This window comes from Acanthisitta chloris, unplaced genomic scaffold (genome assembly GCF_000695815.1).
Source record: "Acanthisitta chloris isolate BGI_N310 unplaced genomic scaffold, ASM69581v1 scaffold7068, whole genome shotgun sequence".
Lineage (NCBI taxonomy): Eukaryota > Metazoa > Chordata > Aves > Passeriformes > Acanthisittidae > Acanthisitta > Acanthisitta chloris.
Genome location: NW_008685281.1, coordinates 39,576 through 61,897, shown reverse-complemented (window position 1 = coordinate 61,897; position 22,322 = coordinate 39,576). Strand labels below are relative to the sequence as shown.

At 44.4% G+C, this 22,322-nt stretch overlaps 2 protein-coding genes across 2 annotated transcripts in view; both read left to right on the top strand.

The window, feature by feature from the left end:
• The first annotated feature begins 6,883 nt into the window (after nucleotides 1-6,883).
• On the top strand, nucleotides 6,884-12,185 carry LOC103806969 (ovomucoid-like). The gene is made up of 8 exons (XM_009079682.1): nucleotides 6,884-6,938; nucleotides 7,914-7,933; nucleotides 8,704-8,840; nucleotides 9,326-9,383; nucleotides 9,670-9,806; nucleotides 10,357-10,417; nucleotides 11,412-11,521; nucleotides 12,004-12,185. Exons 1-8 carry the CDS (start codon nucleotides 6,884-6,886, stop codon nucleotides 12,047-12,049), a joined length of 624 nt encoding a protein of 207 aa, XP_009077930.1. The 3' UTR covers nucleotides 12,050-12,185.
• A 1,808-nt stretch (nucleotides 12,186-13,993) lies between these two features.
• SPINK1 (serine peptidase inhibitor, Kazal type 1) overlaps nucleotides 13,994-22,322 on the top strand; it is a 12,099-nt gene continuing 3,770 nt past the window's right edge. The window contains exon 1 of the mRNA XM_009079685.1: nucleotides 13,994-14,048. Coding sequence (XP_009077933.1) covers nucleotides 13,994-14,048 — 55 coding nt within the window. The remainder of the gene's footprint in view (nucleotides 14,049-22,322) is intronic.

Genomic DNA, 22,322 nt, shown 5'->3' with positions numbered 1-22,322 from the left:
ACCTCAGTGTCTGTGAAACAATAAAAATCTTGTAATTTGGCAACATATTCCTTTCTGTCAGCACCAACTGTGCTTCACCCATGCCCAGCTGCAAAGAATCAGCCAGTGGTCTCATCAAAGCTCAACTCTGCAGAATAAATGAAATTGTCCTTTCTTTTGATGTTAATAATGAAGAAGTGTTCAGTGGTTATGGTGCTAATAGCCCTTCAGCTATACAAGTTCTTTCCATCCAGTTCATCCTATCCTAGCCAAGTGTTCAAGTTATAGCACCATGATGCATCCTGTCTCTCACCCTATCCTCCCTGCCTTTCCCACCAGGGAGAGCAGTGGATTTTTCTTCTTAGCTTATTGCACCTCATCCCTTGTCACTGCTTCATTTACAGAATCATTCTTAAGAAAAAGACATCATTCACCCCAAATCCCAGAAGTTCTTGGTTTTCTTCCCATAAGTGAAAGCAACCCCCTTCACTTCAAAATATTACTTCCCATATGCATTTTTTCTAGTTTTCTGGTTGATAAAGTAAGACCTGGGAGCAAGTTTTTGTTTGGTGCACTAATTGCTTCTGCTCTGCATTACCTCATCCTGTGGTTTCACATGGAAAGAAAGCTTTTCCTGGGGATGTGATACATGGAACTTTCTTGGGGCATTTCCTAGGCAGAACGATGCCTCCAGGTTCTGCCATGCCCACCAGGAACAGCTTGCTTTGCACTCCTGGTTGCTTCCTCCCCTATGGGATTTGTGCAGGGGGACACAGTTCTGAAATGTTTATCTAACTTAAACCCACTTTATAATAATTTCTCTCATACATGTCATTATCTGTGTATAAACTTCTCCACCCCTAGCTCCCTCAAGCTGGGCAAAGTCTCAGATCACCATGGCCTGAATTTGCATGAAGCAGGTCCCAGATTCTGGTCCAAAGTGCCGTGGAGCTAGAGTGCTGGAGTGATTGCCAGACCTGGTGCTGATCTGAAAGCTCCAAGTCCAAGGCTTTGACCATTTACTCAAGTAACTTTTTCCTTGGTTACATACTACTCCAGGTAGAGCTCAAAACAATCACTAGTCAATCCTCCTGGCCTCTGATCAGGAGCATCAAAGGAAACCATAACTTGTCTGCAGCCAGACCTCCCCAAATTGTTGTGTTCCTTACCAAGAGGAGAGAGATGTAAACACCGAAGGTTAATTACCCTCTTGTCAAGAACACTTTGTGGCCTATAGACAGAATCTGTCAATCTTATGAAACCGAACTGAGGGGAGCGAGCACTGAAGGCATGTTCCTATGATATATTAATGAGACTTGGCAGCTCACTGTGAGGAGATGATCCCTGTGTTCCACGGGAGGATGTAACCTGGTTCCCCAGCCAGCCTGGCCACAGCCTTTGTGCCACAGTTGCATCCAGGATGTTTATCCCCCTGTAAACAAACTCTCCAATGCAGCTGTCCAGGGATCAAACAATCTTCCTTGAGGCCTTCACTTTCCTCTTTGCTGCTCAGTATGCAGCAAGTTCTCATCCCAGCCATACTAGATCTCTTTTCCCAGCCCTGCTTGTTAGTCAGTTAGAATATCTTACTTCTGCCCATCAGCCTCTGCCGGCAGTGACACTTTGTTGGGTCACGTAGCTGTCTGAAATGCAAGGGACAGAGCCACAATCCCCCTGCTGTGTGCTATTCTGATGATGTGCATGCTGCTAGATGACTGGTGGTTTGAAAATGTGTTCAACTATTCCCCTGGTTTATATAACCTCAGAACAATTTGCTTTCATGGCAGAACATGCTTATTCGTTCTATTTTAACTGTGCATTGAGCTATAAATAATGTCTCCTTGCAGATAAGAATCTATTGAATTTTATTAATTTTTTTTCCTACCTTTGGAAGATTTTTCTCCTGAAGGAGACTTTCCCAGCCCTAGCAGTGAAGTTGCCACGTTGACTTTCTCCTGCCAGGCGGCCAAGAATGGTGTCAATCCCAGGTCAGTTGCTATTTTCCCACAGCCACCTGCTCATTGTTCCTGCTTGGGCTGTGGCAAAGATGAAAGGAGTGCTCAGTGATGCACAGCTGAGATCACTGAAGTGTCAGGGAAACTGATTAAACCAATGATTTCCTCTGACTAGCTGCAGGTTAGTATCCCTGCACTTTTTCTAACCCACCTTCCCTGCAGTAGGTTCACCTCAAAGAGCAATAACCTGGGTCAGTGTCCAGCTAAATGTTGTGTTGTTTACTGCCTCCTTTGTTCTGCTGCTCATTCCAGCATTTTCCTGCTTTCATGTGAGTAACTCCTGTCCTGTGCAATGGAGCCCTGACCTGATATCCTCATCAGCCAGAAACTGCCCAGAGCTGGAGCACAGCACGAGTTGATGGGGTGAGGAATAGATGTATGTCCTCAGAGCTCGTGCTGCTGAGACCCACATCTGGTCCAGGCTGTGACATGGCAGTGCAGTGTTTAGTGTTTTGACAGCTGGTTTTCCATGGAGCAGATAACTTTGCTGTAGGTTTGAATGCTGATGCCTTTCTGGGGAAGGGTTGTGGTGGCAGGGTGCTGGGCTTTTGCAGAACTGGAGAGACTTTGAAATCATTGAGAGCTAATAACATCCTCAAATTTGAACTATTTAGTGAGTGGGGTTTTTTTGACAATGATACTCTTTATTTGTTGTTGTACATGTTACTGGCAACCCCCTGTACAAACGTTCTGGGAACTCTTTGTAGAGCTTTGCTGTGACCCTTTAGCAAAGGTTGTAGGAAAACTCTGAGGCTGCTCTCTTGGGTCATAGAGAAGTATGTTTCTTTATTAATAAAAACTATTTATAGGAGAGAGCATTATATAAGTACCATATGCATCAAATAATTCAAGTTGTAAGAGTTCTCTAGAGATCTCTAGCTCAACCCCTGTTCAAAGCAAGGCCAAGGTTGGAGTCAGCTCAGGGTGCCCAAGGCCTTTTCTTGTTCAGCTGGGCTCTCAATATCACTGAGGAATGACATGTGTGGTCTCTTTTGTTCCTGCACTTGATCACCCTCATGCCGAGGGACACCTCCTCACTCATTCAGAATTTAATTCTTTTGCATAATGACTCAGAGAAGACTCTGGCTCTGTCTTATCTATAACCCCATCAGGGAGCTGCAGATAGCGATGTGATCCCTGTTGCCACCTATTCTCCAGGATGAAGAAGCCCAGCTCCTTCAGCTCACCTGGAATGCCCTGTGCCCCAGGCTCTGGCCAGCCTGTTGGCCTCTGTTGGACTCATTCCCATGTATCAACATCTGCCCTTGCAGTGGGGCCAAGTACACTTAATTCATTGCATAAGTAATGTGAAACCATGTTAGCCTTCACCTGCAGGGTACAAAGTTCTGCTCATGGTCTTATTAGCTCAGGAAAACATCTACTGGCGTTACCTGAATCAAATTCTATTTAATAAGTTCATAAGCACATGGATATGTTTTGCTATCGAGATGTTTTAATCGTATCACTGACTTTGTTTGCTTTGTTGCTTAGTTCAAACACTGCCTTCAGGCCCTGGGCGAGAGACAGAGCTCCCATTTGTGCTGTATCTGTTCCTCCAGGCTTGTGGCTCAGAGCAAACACTTGTTGGACATTCTGTGGCCAAAAGAAAGCCAGAGATGAAAACTGCAGTCTGAATTGTGTTTAGGAGGCATTTTGGAGTGATTAGAGGCAATTTCATGAAAGAGCTACTAGTAATTATTGTTATTCCCCACTTTTACAGCACATATTTGTTAATTAACTAATGTGACAAAACCCAGGAGTGCTTGCAAAAGTATATTAAATAATTTGTCATTCATTCATCAATGTATTATTTACTCTGAGAAGTCACATACCTGCTAAGAAAATGTTCCAACATAGGTTTCGATTCTTTCAGAGAATATGAAATTGATACTGAAAAAAAACTGTAATGGGAAACATAAAACAAGAAATTACTTGAGACTGGACGTTGTATGATGGCCAAATCCTGCCCTAGTGTCAGCCCACAGACCCTATGGTGCTCAGGACCGTAGCGTGTGGTACTCTGAGATGTGGCACTGCCTTTGCTTACTTGTAGATAACAGAACCATATATTATTTTTTTTTTTGGTGGGAAGTGACCTCAAAAATCATCTTGTTCCAAACCCCTGCCATGGGCAGGGACATCTTCCACTAGACCAGGTTGCTCCAAGCCCTATCCAACCTGGCCTTGAATGCTACCAAGGATGGAGCAGCTACAGCTTCTCTGGGCAACCTGTGCCAGTGCCTCAGAACCCTCACAGGGAAGAATTTCTTCCTAATATTTTATCTGAACTGACCCTCTTTCTCCTTGTCCTATCTCCATGCCCTTGTCAGAAGTCCATCTCCAGCTCTCTTGTAGGATCTTTGCCCTTGTGCTGGCTGCTGCCCACAGGAGGATTTTCCTTTAGCCAAATGGTCATTAGCCGTATGCTGCAACTGACTTGGAGGATTTTAAGACCATAATGAAGTGGATTACAGCACGAGATCAGTGGCAGGATTGAAGACCAAATCCTCTTTCTAACTGTTCTTCCAGGAGTAGCTAAGAACTGAGCAACCTGTCCTACAGCATGAGCTTAGCCAGCTGTGGGGTTTTTCCACACTGTTATCAGAGGCAGGATAACCTGGAGCTGTAACCCCGGGTGGGGAGGCTGTGAATGTTGTCTGGCTGGAGGCTGTGCATGTGCCTGAAACCTGGTGATTTCTTGGTGTCACTTTTGTGGCTTGCCTGAGGGGTACTTGAGTGGCTCAGGGTAGACTGGTGTGTTCCCCAGCCACCACTGAATTGTTGCAGACTTGAGTCTCCTAGATTGTCTGTAGGTGAGAGAGTGGAGGAATGGATCTGCTGGACATCGGACAGCATAGTGGTGGTCAGAGGAAATCTGGGTTGCTCAGGGCCAGTAAGTGCCAGACCTAGTGCTGAACACAGCAGCTGCAGTGGAAAATTTTTCTCTGGCATATGCAGGCAATACACACCAGCCTTTGGCAGGAAGGTGCTCTCCACCCCTTGGGAGAGAGGTTGATCCTACCTAGAGGACAGCACTGTCTGGGACAGGGAGCAGCATGCAGGCAGCAGGCAGAAGGAAACCTGTCAAAAACTACCAGGTTGGGGCTGGGAAGGCTGGCAAGGATGATTTGCAGAGGTCTTTCTGCCTGGCTGGAGAAGGCAGTGGCAAAGTTCATATTTGACCCAGAAAGATATGTCCTCCTCTAACTATGCAGAGCCTGTACAGGTAAACTGATGAAAGCAGCAAGTGTGGCACATGACAGCAGCCTCAGTGTGCTCCTGCACAGGCTCAGGGAAGAGCATTTGGCTTCCAGAGATGCCATCCACAAGACACATTAGGGCAATACATCTTGAAGATATGCCAAATCTGTCTGAAATATTCATGCATGCTCCCTGTAATTTATAGAAACCAACACAGCAGCATAATTATTTTGATGCTTCTCCCTGTGAAGAATCCCATCTCTTTCAGGTAAAAATTTAACCTATATATCAACACAGCTATGCTGAGGCCTTCTGAACATGCCAGTGCCAGGATAGGTGATTCCATGCAACACATGCATTTAAGGATCAAAATATGCCCTTTAGACTACTGTGATGTATCAGACACATCTGCTTGGGCTGAATTTCAATGACTTCAGCTGAATTCCATTTGTCTAATGGGTGGTGCCTTGCTTGGTCAAGGCAGCACCTGTAAAGCACCTTTTCCTCTGCAGCTCCCATGGTTCTGAAGTCTACCCTATGCACAATGCTTAGCTCCCATAACCAAAAAACCTCCCAGGTATTCTTGCCATTTTTGACCTGTGAAAGGGATGAGAAACATTGGTTGCAGGCAGAACTCACTCCTGCAAAATTAAAACAGCAGAGGTACAGATCTCCTACTAGGAAGGAGCAATTTGGAGATGACACAAAGGCTGGTGGTGCGAGACAGACAGGAAAATTGGGCCAGGTTCTATATTTTCAGTATCATTTTCTGAAATATCTGCAAGAGGAAAGGACCTACTGTACTTTCAAGCATAGCTGGTGCTATGTAAATAGGTTCCCAAACCTTCAGTGTCTTTTGTTCTTCAGATGGCTTGGCGGAACACTCTGAATCGGTCGGTGTGTTTAACTGGGACTGGGTCTGTAAATAAGTGCTCCCTGCTGGTAAGGTTCAAGTGACATTTTTAGTGGCATTTGACAGATTTCAACCTGGTTTCAAGTCTTCTACTGAGCTTTTTGTACTCAGGCAGATAAACTGTCAAGAAGCCTTTGCTTTAACCGAACCAGTGCTAAATACCATTGGCTTCACAGGTTAGACACAGTCCTGCCAGACTTGCCTGACAAAGCTTAACCAGTTCTGCTGCTGATGGCAAAGCCACACGTGACCTGTGTTTGTACCTAGTGGTGAATATCTGGGAAAAAAACCCCACCCGAAACCAGAAGGGAAAGCAGAGGCTAAGCCTGGTTGGCAAACAGGATGGTACTGCATCCTGCTTAAGCTGCTCCCTGATGGGAGATGTTGCTCTTTGAGAGACAAATGAAAGGCCTGCTGTTTACACCCCCCAATATCTTGCACTCCTTAAATTACCACCAGAACCCTAAAGAGATTTCTTTTGTCCCAAAGGCTGTTTGTTTGGTTTTGACCACTGAGAACATGTGATACTTGTCTTGAGCTATTAACCAGATGTCCAGCCAAAATCAATTGCCTAGCAGACGCAGACCATTACCTAAAAGTCAAGACCTCAATAAATATTACCAGCCTCATTGTACTGGTGACAGATTCTGCTGGTTGTTTTATGTTACAGTTGAACAGTTTAGACATTGCTTTCGTATATATTTGCAGGCAGCCCTGGAGAGACCATCTCGTGAGCAGCACTGGAGCAGGCAGCTGCAGACTCAAGACTTCCACCATGACCGCGGCAGGTGTTTTTGTGCTCCTCTCCTTTGCGCTTTGCTGCGTCCCAGGTGAGTAACTCTCCAGGTGCCACACAAGCTTCATGTCTGAGTCCTGGCTGCCTTTTTAAAAGGATAAGAGAGTGGCTTTGAAGAGAGAAAATCTCCTTCAGCGAGCTCGGCTGCCTCGGTGCGTTGGCATCGTGCAGGATGCAGGAGTGTGCTTCAAGGCAGTCCTAAATGGCTCACTGCTGTGGCTGGTTGTCTGTCATAAATACAAATAACAGCAAGTGGAGTTTTGTGCTGGCAACTAGTGCTGTTACACTTTGTACACTGATGTTTTACCACCATTACACTGCTTAGACTTTTTGTACAATTACAGCAAATGGATAAATACTTGAAATAAGGCCATGAGTAGAGGGTCAGACCTCCAGTAACTAGTCATGAACATATTGTAATGGCAAGTTCTTTGCAGGAACCTGGCAAATTTCCTGCAATACTTTCTCTGCTAATGGAACAACAAGAGATGAAAACAAGCCACAATCTGATGTTCTCACTGTGTATTTACAACTGATGAAATTACAAAGTCAAAGGCATTTTTTTTCCCCACTCACCTTCTTTAAAATGCGTATTTCTGACAACAGATGCTGTATGTATTTGCTTATCCTGTAGGTGACTATTTGCATTTGTCTGTATTGATTCAGGTGTATTTTCAGACACGTAACAGCAGCTCGAAACGGATATGTAACGAGATAAGGAAGCAAAAGCTATTCTATTTTCGATTAATAAGTCTACCTACCTCAAAACTAAAAAAGAACAAAGCTATTCTAAAACGTGTTTCATCACAGCCAGCAATAAGCAAAGCTATTATGCTTATCAACAGAGAGAAAAAAGTCAGATGTAGTTTATTTAGTTGAAGAACCAATCTCTGGAAATCATTCAGCTTGGTCCTGTGTATAGGAATTTTACATCCATATTTCCAGCTTTAACTGAGGTCTTATCATATTGGCTTGGTTTCATACCTTCTGCCTCACTTTTCTTTTCCAGATACTACCTTCGCGGTTGAGGTGAGTGGGAGATTTCTTTCTGTCACTTTTCTCAGGTATGTGGTAAAGACATAACCAAAGGAAAGGGATAAACCTCCAGCCTGTATGTGCTCAGCTGTTTTTCACCTTGTGTGACACTAGTGTCATTGTAATCAGATTCTACAGTGTAAACCAAGAAATTATAGTGTTCCTGGCTCTACATCCATGCTGTATATTAATAATGTAATAGTAGTAATGACACAAAAGTTTTGGATTAATTCATTTCTCACCAAGTTTAAAGTGGTCTAAGCTTTAAGCTGGGATGGGTTCTAAACTGATAGCAATAGACTGTGGTGTCAGAACCCACCTGAGGGCAACCTACTGAAAGACTAAAATGCTTTGAAGTGCTTCAGCTTCCACATACCAGGTCATTAGTCTTAGTCCTCCGACAAAAACATGATCCTTGTATTAAGAATGAAAGAGTAAAACCAGAAGTGCACTGGAGGGGCCACAGGAATAGAACAACAAGGGACCAATGGAGAAGTTTTATAAAATGGTAAGTGAGCATGAGAGACTACCACTGATTTACCATATAGCCCTCCCCTCCTCCTCCTCTTCCTCCTCACCTGCTGTGTGGAGAGGTCTCTGTAGGAAGGATTCACCTGTTACCAGATTGACCCACCAGCACAAGTTTATGCTGTGGTAGTGAAAAAAACCCACTGCAGATTGTACCTGGTCACTGTCTCAATCAAAATGACAGTTGTGAATGTAAGGTATCTTCTCCACCCTGTTGCTGTCCATTCCTTTGGCAGGTGGACTGCAGTACATATCCCAACACTACAAATGAGGAGGGCAAAGAGGTGTTGGTCTGCAGCGAGGCCGTCAGCCCCATCTGCGGTTCCGATGGAGTCACCTACGGCAACGAGTGCCTGCTCTGTGCCTACAACCTGTATGTACTGCACAGGAGGCCTTGGGCAGTGATGCTTAGGGCTCCTGGCAGCACCACTTTTCAAGAATCAGTGATCTGTCATATGTCACTTATGTCAATTCCTTCAAAACGAGCTTGGGTATCACTGTGTGGTGCTCCGGTGCTTAGACGTTGCTTTAGTCACTGTGTCCCTCTTTTGCTGGTGTTTTTCTTCTCCAGCTCAAGGCTCAGCCACATGACAGCTCCAAGAGCACATCTCATCACAGCAAAGCAGAGCAAAGGGATGGAGAGATGCTCTGCTCTGAGCTGCCCGAAATGTTCCTAAAGCTGTCAGGGTTTTAGATCCCTGCCAGCCACTCAATGCTAGCTGGTTAAGGAGGATGGTAGTACCTTCTCAAAAAAAAAAGCATATCAACCTGACTGAGAAGAGTCAGTTTTCCCTCATACTAGTTACACATTTCCAGCATCTTTGCTGAACTTCCTGACATTTGTCTTTCCCTCTCCAGAGAATATGGAACCAATGTCAGCAAAGACTACGATGGAGAATGCAAGGAAATTGTCCCTGTAAGTGAAACCAAGGGCAAAACAAGGAGTATGTCCTGCTTCTGAGTGGCCAAAGCTGCTTATTGAGTACCCCAAGAAATAATTCAAACCCTGATCTACAGTACGTATGAGATGTCAGAATCTTGCATTGATCATCTGCAAGTGAACTGTCATCATGGTAACACACAAAAAAGCTTTTTTCCTGCTGTGGTGGTATCCTGCTTGGCCAGGCAGACACAGTCACCAGATCCACTTGCTTCCTGTAGGTAAACCTTCAGCAGTGCTTTGCTGTGTGTTCCTTCAACAGGTGGACTGCAGTAGGTATCCCAACATGACAAGTGAGGAAGGCAAAGTGGGGTTGCTCTGCAACAAAGACATCAACCCTGTCTGCGGTACCGACTGGGTCACCTATGACAACGAGTGCCTGCTCTGTGCCCGTAGCCTGTGAGTACTGTGTGTGCATAGGGACAATGAGTGCTCAGTGCTCCTTGGCAACTTCTCCTTTTTGAATATCAGGACTTCTACCAAGGCCTTTTCTGTAAGGTGCTTGGACTTTGACCCTCCTCTTCCCCTGGTGACTAGACCATGTTTTCCTTTGTGATTAGAAGAAAAACTGTGCCTTTGATCTAGAGAGAGAAGTAGTGGCTTGGATGGGGATCTAACACAGGACAGAATGCTTCTCTTAACTAAGGTATAAGGGTCTATGTGGCAGATGCTGCCTTGTAGAGGACAACAACTCACCTAAGGTGCATCTAGGTTGTCACACAACCGATCTCCTCATTCACCCTAATTCCCTGGGCTCCCTTGTCCTTCACATCCTGCTATGAACCAGCACTCTGGCAGGCACCACTTGAGCCATGTGGACACAGCCTAAGCTGGATGTCTCCTGTATCATGTACATTCTGCCTGAGGCTGCTAAGCATTGTTGGGTCATGGGGGTCAGCAGAACAGGTTGCTTGTAGAGCTCCCTAACTTGGGTCTCCTCCCTTCCCAGAGAGTCTGGAACCAGTGTTGGCAAGAAGAACGATGGTGAATGTAAGAAGGAAATTGTTTCAGTAAGTGAATTGTGTGATGAGGGACTGGGTTTTGGTCCTGCAGCAGCCCCTGGACCAGCAGCTTCCTACAGGAGCATAACTGCTGCTGTGCTTCAGCATGAGGAAGATTTTGCTTTCTCTACACGTAATACACATTATTCGTGCGAATGCCAGAAAAGGAAGCGGGTGACTGCTCAGGAAGGGATCAGTAAGAGAGTAGTAGCAGAAATAATCCATCAGGGCAGAACTGAGAATAAGAACAGAGAATGGCTTTTGGGGTCAGACCAATGGTCCATCAAGCCTGTGACGACTTGATGCAGAGCCTGCTGTTGGCAGGGGCTGTGAGAGTTGTGTAAGAGAGATTGAGGGTGAAATATGTACGGGACTTGTACTCTTCCAGCCTCCAGCTATTTTCAGGTGATTGACCTCAGCTACATGTGATTTCTGTGTAGTCATTAAGCATAAATTTCTCCTCCATGAAATTCCTGAGCCTCTTCCTGCACCCATATACATTTTTTGCCCTACAATGCTACTCCACAGTGTAACACCCATTGCACCGGGGAAGAGAATCCCATTCTCACAGTATCCGGTTAAGTGCTGGTTTTCCTGTTTTAAGACTGCAGGAGAGATACTGGACGCTTATAGAGAAATCAGCACCTACACTTCTCCAGACACCAGTGTTTTTCCATTTAATTTCCTGGCTGGCTTGGGAGCACAGTGCAAAATGATCACGAGCATGGCACCTTCACTGAGTGAACTGCTGCTGCTTCAAAATGCTGTGATCAGGTTATGATATACACCTCTTCAAACAGGAAATTATGATCTATTTTTATATTATTAAATTCTCCTGGCATAGGAGAGACTGACACCTCAGTTTATATCAGATGTGCAAGGAAGTTAATTACTTTTAGTTGGGTCGTTATCATTAGCACTGCAGCTGTAGCTCAGGGTTCAAGCCCTTCTGCTATTGACTCCTTTACATTAGACTCTTTCATTTTGTTTTATTTTTTTGCAGGTTGACTGCAGTGATTACCCTAAACCTGCCTGCTCACTTGACTACATGCCTCTCTGTGGCTCTGACAACACAACATACAGCAATAAGTGTAACTTCTGCAACGCAGTCGTGTATGTGCAAACATCAATCACATTCATGTTATCAGTTGCCTCCTGGGCACAAGTTTGCACAGTTAACACTTTCTTGTTTGCTGGACAGTGTTGATTTGGGATTTGGGGCAGGAGAGAATGCCAACCACCACACCAACCATTCTTTTTGTTCATCAGAGCATGCAAAGAGCTACATCTGTTTTCTTAGTATGAATGATTTGAAGAATATATAACCTTAATGGAATTTTTCTAGCACATTGTGAAAAGAATCACTTTTGAAATTTCACTATAGTTTCCCCACAAATATTTTCAGTCTTAAGAATGGGTTAAATTGTTCCACCCATCTCTTGGAATCCTATTAGCTATTTGATTATTGAGTCTGCAAGTTTCTTGGCTCTGGGGCAGGATCCCATCTGATACCATCTCTAGGAGCCAAGCAAAAGGATAGATTATAGCAGGCAGGACTCTGTGTCTAATTCATTCTTTCCTCTCCTTGCTTTCAGGGACAGCAATGGGACTCTCACTTTAAGCCATTTTGGAAAATGCTGAGTATCAGTGATGAGAGAATTCACCACAGGATCCCCACTGGCAAATCCCAGCTAAAGAGCTCACCTCAGTTCATCTCACCCTCTGGGGAACTCAGCTCATTTCTGATTTTCTTTCTCAATAAACTAAATCAGCAACATTTCTTTGTCTTGTTTCATGTGTTGTCTCATGAAACATTTCCTTCTGATTCGTTGAATGATGGTGCCAGGCTGAATAGGTTACGTGCTCATAGCTCTGGGATATAACAAGAGCAACGTCTTGCTCCCCTCCCTCTCATAAAAGGCAGAAAATTAAATACAGATGCAGAAGCCCCAGAGCTGTGTGTCTTTGCACATAAATGATAGTTTGCTTGCAGTAGTGTTCAGACCCTTTACATGTCTGACATTGTAAAGGGCTGAAGTGCCTCTCTGTTGTGGTGACACAGGCAGATCTCTCCTAAAGTAATCCTGGTGCATTTTCCCTGAGTAAGCAGCATCAGCAAAGCCCAGGGATCAGCTTGTGGTGTCTGTGCCCAGAGCTGATCCCTGTCCTCCTCAGCATCATCCTCACCTGAGGTGTAGCACTCTGCAAGGGCAATCTGTTGGCAAAGCCCATCCATATTTTTCAGACACGTGCATGGTCCCTGTGTATTTGCCTAGGTCCTCCAACTGACTTATTATTAGGTTTTTCTCATCTTGCAACCATCCTTTAACAACCTCCAAGTGTTTTAAGATAAATGCCTTCCTAAGGGTGGTGCCTACTCCTGCCTACTTGTCTTCTCTCTTGGCTTCAATAACACAATGCTCTTTGCCAGCCCAAGAAGTATTTCAGCAGTGTTTCACAACCCAGGGATAAAGTATCCTTCTGTTTTTTCAGTGTGTGACCTGTCATTGGCGTATTGTCTGTGAAATTTATGTTGCTTTTGTTCTCTGTTTGAGTATTGAATTGATGTTTCTTTGATCCACACAAGAGAAACATAAATAAATTGGGCATATCTCTTCTAAAATGTAATGTTTCCCATATGCAGTTCTTCTGGGAGCCAAAGGAAGAGGGATGCTTGTTTTCCTTGAAGGAATGAGGTAATCCCAAAAAGTGATGCTTTGGTGTGGTAAAACAAAGGATTTATGTTGAGATGGGCAGATGGATGAAGCAGCAATTTCCAGATTGGGTTCAACTTTTCTAGGATCCACACTAAGGTCTCACATCATTCTGTCATCATCCTACTAAAAGCCTATTACTGCAAATCTAACCCACAATACTAATGGCTTTTAGGGAAATAACAATTGTAAATTATTTGCATAATCCCATAAAAGTTGCTCCATCCCTTGTCATCCAAGTGCTCCCTTCAGTGTCTGGGAGCCTCAATCAAGCCCTCTTGCTTGTCTTCCCAGTTCACTGTTTCCTTGGTTTCACTATAACTTAATGATGCTCTACTGGAGTGAAGCACAGAAATAAAAGGAGCGACTTCCTGCTCTGGAAGCATTTCATTCAATGTTTTTCTTGTGAAAAAAAATCACTGCACGTAAATAGCACTGATAGGTGCTCACAGAGAAAATCTGACAGCTGTCGCCGCTCAGGTTTGTACAGTCGCTCTTTTGCCTGCAGGAATTTTCTATGGTCCTTCAGAAGGAAACTGTCACATATTTCACTTAAAATAACGACACAGAGGGTGTATCTAACACATCTAAACTTCTTGTGACTCCCGTTGATGAGGAAACATTCTTCCTGGCTTACAGCACAGTTTGCCTCTATCAAGATTGCTGCTGCAACAAAAGACTGGGAGTGTTACTCCAGAATATGGGTGGATAAACCAAATATGACCATGCACAAACACACACACACACACACACACACTCCCCCCGACAGTGTGGGTGTACATATAAGCGCGGTTACCACCCGAGGGCAGAATCAAGGTTGTGTTCACTGAGCAGAAGCCAAGCTCCACTGCTCACAGACACTCCAGCCACCATGAAGGCGACAGGCGTGTTGCTGCTGATCTCCCTGGCCCTTTGCTGCATCACAGGTGAGTGGCCCCACTGCCTCCTGCTCTGCCTTTGAGGAAGCGCTGACTGTCTTTAGAACCACGAAAAAACATCCTTAGACTGGAAAGAGCTTCATTCTGCAAGGACTTATTTACTCCTAGAAAGATAGTGTTGAAAAGACTTGACATCAAAGACTATCACTTATGGGGTAATATTTTAGCAACAGAACTGAGTGGGTAAGAGCAACTGTGGGAACAGCTCTACTCTCAGCACTCGTTTATGCATAATGAAAGAAGTGACATGTACGTGGTACAACCCAGAGACTCAGACATCCAGTATTTAACCTCTGAAATGTTGCAGAAACACAAATTATTTTACTGAATGAAAGCGAATGTTTCTTGTAGTCACCCTGAACTGAGATGCAGCTCAAGAGCCTGAACTGCTGTAGAGGCTTTATAAATTTACATCTTACTAAATACTCCTCTCATTTAAGACTAATAGTGGCCATGCATATAAGATGCTGCTTCTGTGTATTTGTCAGGATTTTGACCCTGTTTCCCTCAACAACTTGCATTGCTTTGTGTACATGTCCTGCTTTGTTTTTTGAACCATGGGAAATGTCTTTCTCTTCTTTCATTTTGCACACTCTTTTTCATCCTGACTGTAACCCTCATTAAAAAAAAACACTACAGAATCAACGTACAGCAGGACACAAAATTTTGCCTGAAATTCCTTTTGTCTTAGAAGTAATTTGCTAACACACAGCGAATTGGAAGTTGTGAATTCAGGGCATGTGTTCACAGATTTTAACTCTAACAGAATCCATGAATTGCATTTGTAACATATTTCCTTTTTTTCTTCCTTTTTTTTTTTTTTTCCCAGCTGCTGATTCACTGCAGGTAAGAGACAGATCTTTCTATTTTCCATCCTTTCTTTCCTTAAAGCACTTTCTGTATAAATCCTTCCTAATCACATTGTGATCTAGCCTTTGAAAATCCTGAGACATCCAAGTGTCTGAGCAATATTTGCCACAGATATTATTGGGTGAAATTGCCATTTTCATCTGATGATAGTTTCAACGACTAGAGCAGTATTCAGTCCATGTCCAAGTTGCTGTCAAAGTTACTGCAGCATCATTTGCAGTGGTTGCACAGGCTCCACATCACTGGAGGCAAAGTACCACTGTATCCTGCCCTGTCCCTTGACTTTTTCTCAGTATCTGCTTCTGGGCAGTTAATGGGGAGCTCAGAGTATGTGTGGGGTCTCCTAATTTCACCTTTCTTCCATATCTTTGGTTGAGAACTCTTTTTTTTTTTTCTGAGTACAGCGTGCATCAGACTACTGCAGGGCCTACAGTGTACCCAGAAATTTCTGCACCATGGAGTACATCCCTCACTGTGGATCTGATGGTGTCACGTATTCCAATCAATGTGCATTCTGCAACGCATTCCTGTAAGTGTGAAATAAATTTAACTAAGTGGTGAACTAAGAACTTAAACTAACTAATCAGTCTCAGAGATTGGAGAAGTAAAGTTCTTTTAGTTTGTGTTTACTTGTTCTCTCACTAGCAAAGGTCAGTTTTTTATTGGGAGAGTTTGCCAGGAATTCCTTTCTTTCAGGTATAAAGGTGTAACTTTTAGTAGAGTTCTTCATTTCTCTCTTGAGTAATTTGCTGAAGTGCTTTCTTTTTTTTCTTTGAAATTAAGAATTTATCTTGCCTTTATATGTTAACAGTAAAAGGAAATAGCTGGAATAGAGTTCAGAAGTTCCTCTGTGGTGTAGAGGAGGGACAGACCAACAGCAAAAGCTCAGATATTCTGTCTCTGAGAAACTGATTTCCTTCTCCACAGGAAAAGCCGTCGGGTTCTTCGCTTGCGTGCTCTTAAAGCATGTTGAGTCCTCAACCCGCTTCAGCTGAGAAAGAGGATCCCTCCCTGGCAATTTTCTACCCATGGCAGATGATTTCCTAAAGCCCTGGCCTGACCCTTGAAAGCTTCTGACCCTTGAAACCTCTGCTTAATAAAAAAAAAAACCTTGTCAGCATTTATGTCTTGCTTGAGTCTCATTCTGGTTTTACCTAGGATATCACATTATTATATCACTGCCACAATCCTGGGGTGCAGGAATTCATGGGCAAATTACAGGGAGGAGGAATACAATGTTCTGATCTACAAAAAGATCAACCCCAACCACAAAGGCAATGGGTAGATCTCGTAGGCATCTGCCTTCATCCAGCTTTCCCAAAGACACCCAGGGCTGGAGATGCATCCTGGTGTAATGCTCCAGTCAATTTATTCCACTAAAGGGTAACTTGGACTGACACTCTCTGCTGGGGTGGTGGGAACTGTAGCCTCCTCAGTCCCTGATGTCAAATACCTGTGGCCTCACTGAGCATTACTGTTTCACAGATTGGCAGCACGAAGAGGCCCCAGGCAAACCTCAACATTTCACATCCTTAGAGACAGCCCCAAGGTCGTTGCAGCTGAGGTGTTTTGGAGCTGTTCTGAAAAAGCCATGGCAGCACAGAGGGTCTTGCTGGCACTGTGAGCTGCTCATTCCTGTTTCAGTTTTCAGGGTTAGCCCCAGTTTCTTATGCCCACATGAGAAGAGGTAAAGGTGGTCAGATTCCAAGCTGCCTCTCTCTTCCCCTGGCAAGCAGGACAGAAACCCACCTTTAGGTGAGACGAGCCCTTTTGCAGTCTGCTTTGCTTCAAAAAGCAATGGCACAGGATGTTTTCTCTGGGCAGGCAGACACTCATCTGCCCACGTTCATGTTTGTAACGTTCATTGCTGCAGGATATCGCTGAAAACCAGTGGGCAGCCAGTCCTAACAGACCTGATGTCCCGAGGACTGCTAGCAATCACTGCCACAGCCTGTTTCTGCACCTCACCCATCACTTAGCTGCTGCTTGTAGGTAATTACGTTGACTGTTGCTTGTAGAGGATCCTTTGAGATTCTTCGGCCTCTGGAAATCTCAGCTGATGAAAGGAAGGGCTCAGAGTCATGGTGTTAATTTATTATTCATTAGCAGCCAGGCGCTGGCAGTGTGGTGTGCTGTACAGGCAGCAGTTTCACAGTCAAATAGTTAATGATCTTAAGTGACAATGTGTCACTTCCCAGAGACTGGAGAGTGCAGCTCTCTGAAAGGAGACAATTTATTTCCAAAAGACACGACTCTCTGCGACCATTTAGTGCCAAGTCCCTTCCCGGGGCTGGAATGTCCCTCCTGTGAGAGGGAGGTCTGTGAGCAGGAAGGCATCTGAGTGTCAGATGCGATTTCAGAGGACCAAGATAAGCTGAGGCTCTGGGAAGTGGTGCTGGGGTTGTGGAGCTCAGGGGCTTCATACTCCTTCTGACAGTGAGTCAGGGTCAGAGAACACCAGCTCCAACACTTACTTTCTTTTCTGGGGAGCAGCAGAGAGAATGAGGATGGTCCTCAGGAACCCTGATATCCTGGGGACAAGCAGAGCTCTTGATTGCACTCAAGATCCCTGTGATCCTCAGAGGGAATCTTCCAGGGGCCGTGTCTGCTAAACAGGAAAATCCAGCAGGCAATTGAGGGGAAACTGTGAGTAGAAATGAATGGTGACAAATCCTCCATCCTGGTGCAGTTAGGAGTATTTCTCAGGAGTAACTGGGAGCAGAGCAGGACCCTTGCAGCACCCCCAACCTCTTGCCCCAGCAGGCTCATCCTGCCCATCCCGCTCCTTAGGATGGAGAGGAAGACAGTCCTGTTTTATGGGCACCTCGTTGGAAATAATTTTTTTTATTGCTTCTTAATAAAATCCTGCCACAACAGCACAAAATCGTCTCACCATTACTAATCTAACTCTCCCTCCAGGAAATTCGAGGCAGGAAACATTGTCGTCCTGCCGAGGTATTTTATGGTACAATTCTTTAAGCAGTACCTTGGCACTTGATGTCATTATCTGATGTTTGTGAATTTAGGAAATGCCATTCAATTACCCCATAACCTGATTAATACGTTGTATCTAGTTATTTTGTTCCGCTCTATTTTATATCAAAGCTTCTGTTTTAGTGCACTGTTCTACTTGTTGCTGGCCAAAATATACCTCAGGCCAGTCTAGACCTTTCTGTTAATGCAGTTTCTCTCTGAGGCTGCGTTCAGGATAAATGGTTTGTTACTGCATTCTTTCTTGATGCAGAGAAAAATGAAATGATGTTTTAAAAGGAAATTCACTGGAGATGTCATTTTTGGGGGCTGGTTGCACCAGAGCTATTGCAGTGAGGCAGAGCTGAGATTCACTGAAGGATTGGGATCCTCAGCCTTTTGCAGCTCCCAGACAGTGGAATTATTCCAGACACCTTTGCCTGTGATATCATCTATGCTTAAAAGACTGGAGATATGCAGGCAGCAATCAGATAGCTGAACAAGGAGAAATATTAGGTGAGTGCGGCTTAGAGCAGGGGATTTGCTAGCTGTAAATTGAATTTATGTTCTCATAGAAGATCCAGCTCTGCCCCCGTGTGCAGAGGTCTGGGAACAGCAACCTGTTTGGGAGCTCTTGCAGTGTGACACATCGCCACTCAACCGCAGAGAAACGCCGTTTGCAACTGTGTCTCCAGCAGCATAGACTGGAGCATGGTCCTGCTTTGTTCTCGGTTACGATGTGACAGCAGGATACCAGAGCAAGGACGATGATACTGCAGCTGGAATCACAACACGTGGTCTTGCATGCACACATCCACCTTTTTGATTTGTAACAATTAAAATAGCATTGCTCTTTGTAGCCAGATTAAGCTTGTGGCAAGTTTTAAATTAAAGCAGGGAACATCAATGAAGAATTTTTTCAGATGTGGTAGACTGTGGACTTGCTTGAAATAGGGAGTCTGAGGACCAGAGGAAAAGCTTCCCAGCAAAAATCTCAGTGCTATGAGAAGTAAGACTGCTGGATTAGAAACTGGGTAGAATTTCCAGGGTTACTGGAAATTTACCTTAACACAAGAGGGCTCATCATATGATGGCCAACATTTACTCCATTTACATGGACATAACCGTCTTGGATATTAGCCCTCTAAGCCAGGAAGAGTCTTATTTTACCTTTCCTATGGATCTCATATCTGTAAAAACATTCAAATAATCCTGTGCCCAAAGTCATTTAACTGAGCTCACCATCATGATACCTCTAAATCTCAGAAACACAGAATTCCAGAATAGTTAGGACCTCTGGAGATCATCTAATCCAACGCTCCTACCAAGACAGGGTCACCTAGCACAGGTGACACAGGAATGTATCTGGGTGGGCTTTGAACATCTCCAGAGTGGGAGACTCCATGACCTCCCTGGGCTGCCTGTTTCAGTGCTCTGCAACCCCCAATGGAAAGAAGTTCTTCCTCATGTTGAGGTGGAACTTCTTGCGTTTTAGTTTATGCACTTCACTTCTTGTCCTGTCACTGAGCACCTCTGAGGAGTTTGGCACCATCACACATATCACAGAGGGGTTTGAGCAGGTGGGTTCACTTTGCCCTTCCCATTTGCAACACATGTGTGACATTTCCTGAGGCTCACTCTTCCAAATGCATGGGGACAGTTGTTTTGGAGTGCTCTTAACACCTGTTTTCAACCCCTTTACTTCCTCACAATTACTCCCATCCCATTCCCCCTGTTTCCTATTAATGGGGCTCCTTGTGCAATCCTGTCACACCTGCCCCAGCAGCTCTTGCAGTCCTGCCCTGGCTGCTGCCCATTACCTCCCACCCCTTCTCACAGACCCTGTAGCAAGGCTCCTTCCTTGCTTCTCCTTTTCTCCCTGTGAAGTGTCAGGGGTCACTGATGGGGAAGAACTGCTTTTGGAGCAGTCCTGACTGGCCACCCAGGCCCTCAGAAGCAGCATGTGGGCCAAAGGGGATCTCCACAGGAGATCTGACTAATGAAAGGGCAGGTGTCAGCCAAGCACGAGAGTGATGCCACTCCCTGACAGATACCTGCCACTCACAACAGCTCCTGCATGACTTCAGCCTTGCAGGAGAGGCAACAGGAGAAGCAGCAGTTTCTGCTGGATCTGGAGGTGGGTATGGAGGAGCTTTGGTTGCAGGGCTAAAGAGGAGAAAGGTTCTGTTCCTGTAGCCTCCCTAACCACCACAGAGCTGGCAAGCACTGCCTCCACCAGCGGCTGGTGCAACTTCTGAGGAAGCTTTGTTTTCAGGCTCTGGCATTCTTGCCCCTGGAGAATAATCAATATTAATGCTTCCGTGACTACTGCTTCCTTTCCAAATACGCTTACAATCAGTTGAAGGAATATGAAAGTCAACTCACTCAGGATGCTAAGAATGCAACAGAAACAACTTTCAAAGGAACCCTTCAACTTGTGATATTTGTGAATGAGATCCAAATAGCATTATTCATTTATTTTTCAGGAAAATGATTTCATTGATATAAACAGGCCAAATCCCTCAAGCTTGATTCTGCCACTGCAGTTCCCTTACACTTTCAGCTACATTTTATGATTTATCTGCTCATGCCAAGTGTTGAACATCTCCCAGGATAATAAGAAAACCAATTCTGATTTTCTATTTAAAACTCAGGCTGCCTTCAAGCCACATGTATGAATCAAGCTTCTTCTAATGCACAAACAAGTTGCATCCGTCACTTCCTTCCGTGACTACCTTGAATCAAAAATGTATTATTTTATGCAATATCCCTTATTTGTTTTTCCATACCGTTGCGATAGAGTTGAACCACTTAGCAGAGCCTAGCACATTATTTTTCACTTATCTTCCCTAAAACACGACTTTCAGCTGACACTCTAAATTTAATGCCATATAATTGAGGGGGAAGGGGGGAGCATGATGGCTTGCCTTCTTTTTGGAGCTACTGGAAATTTTTCTGGAATGTTTTTGGTATTAAGGGTGGTGAGACATTGGAACAAGTTGTCCAGGGATGTGGTGGCTGCCTCAACCCTGTGGTGTTCAAGGCCAGGCTGGATGAGCCTTGAGCAACCTGATCTAGTGAGGAGGTGTCCCTGCTCAGGGCAGGGAGGGTTGGGACTAGATAATCTGTAAGGTCCATTCCAACCCTTAAATTCTATGATTCTATTTCACCTGCACAGAATGTCACTTGTTTGCCATTAATGGGAAACATTATCCCAGTCCAGATTTAAGGCTACTTGTTCTCATAATTTCTGAATCACACTCATTTCTATTGCCAACAGATGAATAACTCTTGCTCCTACATAGAAATATCTTATAAACTTCTGAGGTTTTAGGTAGTGTTTTCCTCTTGTGATGACTGTTTCCTTCCTGCTGGTGAGAAATCCAGTGTACCAGGAAACTACAGGAGAGAGTGTGGAGAGATTCATTGAGCCCTCAACACATTTAAAGTACCTGTCAAACCCCAGATTTTAGGTCTGTAAAAGCTTAGAGTGTCCCATGCTGCTGTCCCCCCACTCTGCTGCACCATGAAATTCTCCTGGAGCCCAATTGCTCTCTAGCATATGTGATATGTGTGCACAAGTCAAACACTTCCAACAAATGGCCTTTTTTTTTTTCCTTCCCCAACTTCCATAAGTAATTTCACAACATCCAGTATTCAGACAGTGCTCTTGTTTGGAAAGTACAAATCACCCATTGTACAGCAGGGCGCCTTTGTTAACAAGCTGGGTGTAGCTCACATTTTTGTTTAATTCTTCTGGGCATCTCTCTAACAAACAAGTATTCTTTAGATCTCGACTCAATAATCAATACAATTTTCTTCGTTTACAGAGCAAATAATTACTTTCTGTGATGACTTCACAAGGTCTGGGAGATGTGTATATATAGTGGGGTGAAGGCTGAGAAACAGCCACAAACTCACCAGCAACCGACTTGCAAGTAACAGTCGTTACAGCCTCCTCCGCTGCTATGAAGATGGCAAGTAGCTTTGCCCTTCTTGGGCTGGTCCTTCTGGGCTGCTTCTCTGGTAAGTCATTTTTGTTACAGTCTATGCTGGTATTTCTAGTCCTCCTGATCCTTTGCCTTTCTGCATACATCCTTAAGGAGAGTGCAGCCCTTTGGGGATGTGCTGATGTAGGAATATGCAGGCTCTCTGCTAATGAACTTCACCCTTGTGCAGATAAATGCTATAGATCTGTAGGATCTATGCCTGCTTTAAACTTATGAGCCGTAGTGGGGATAATAGTGCTAAAAAAGGAGAAAATTTGACATCCTATTTCTTCTTTAGTGAGCCAAAATTTCTGGTTTCACAAATAATTGATTTTTTAAAAAAAAAAAGATCTCGGTATATAACTTCTCATTTACTTGGAGTAGATAAAACATTTGGGAGCACAATCACTTCTCAGTAATGAGGTATTTGGTT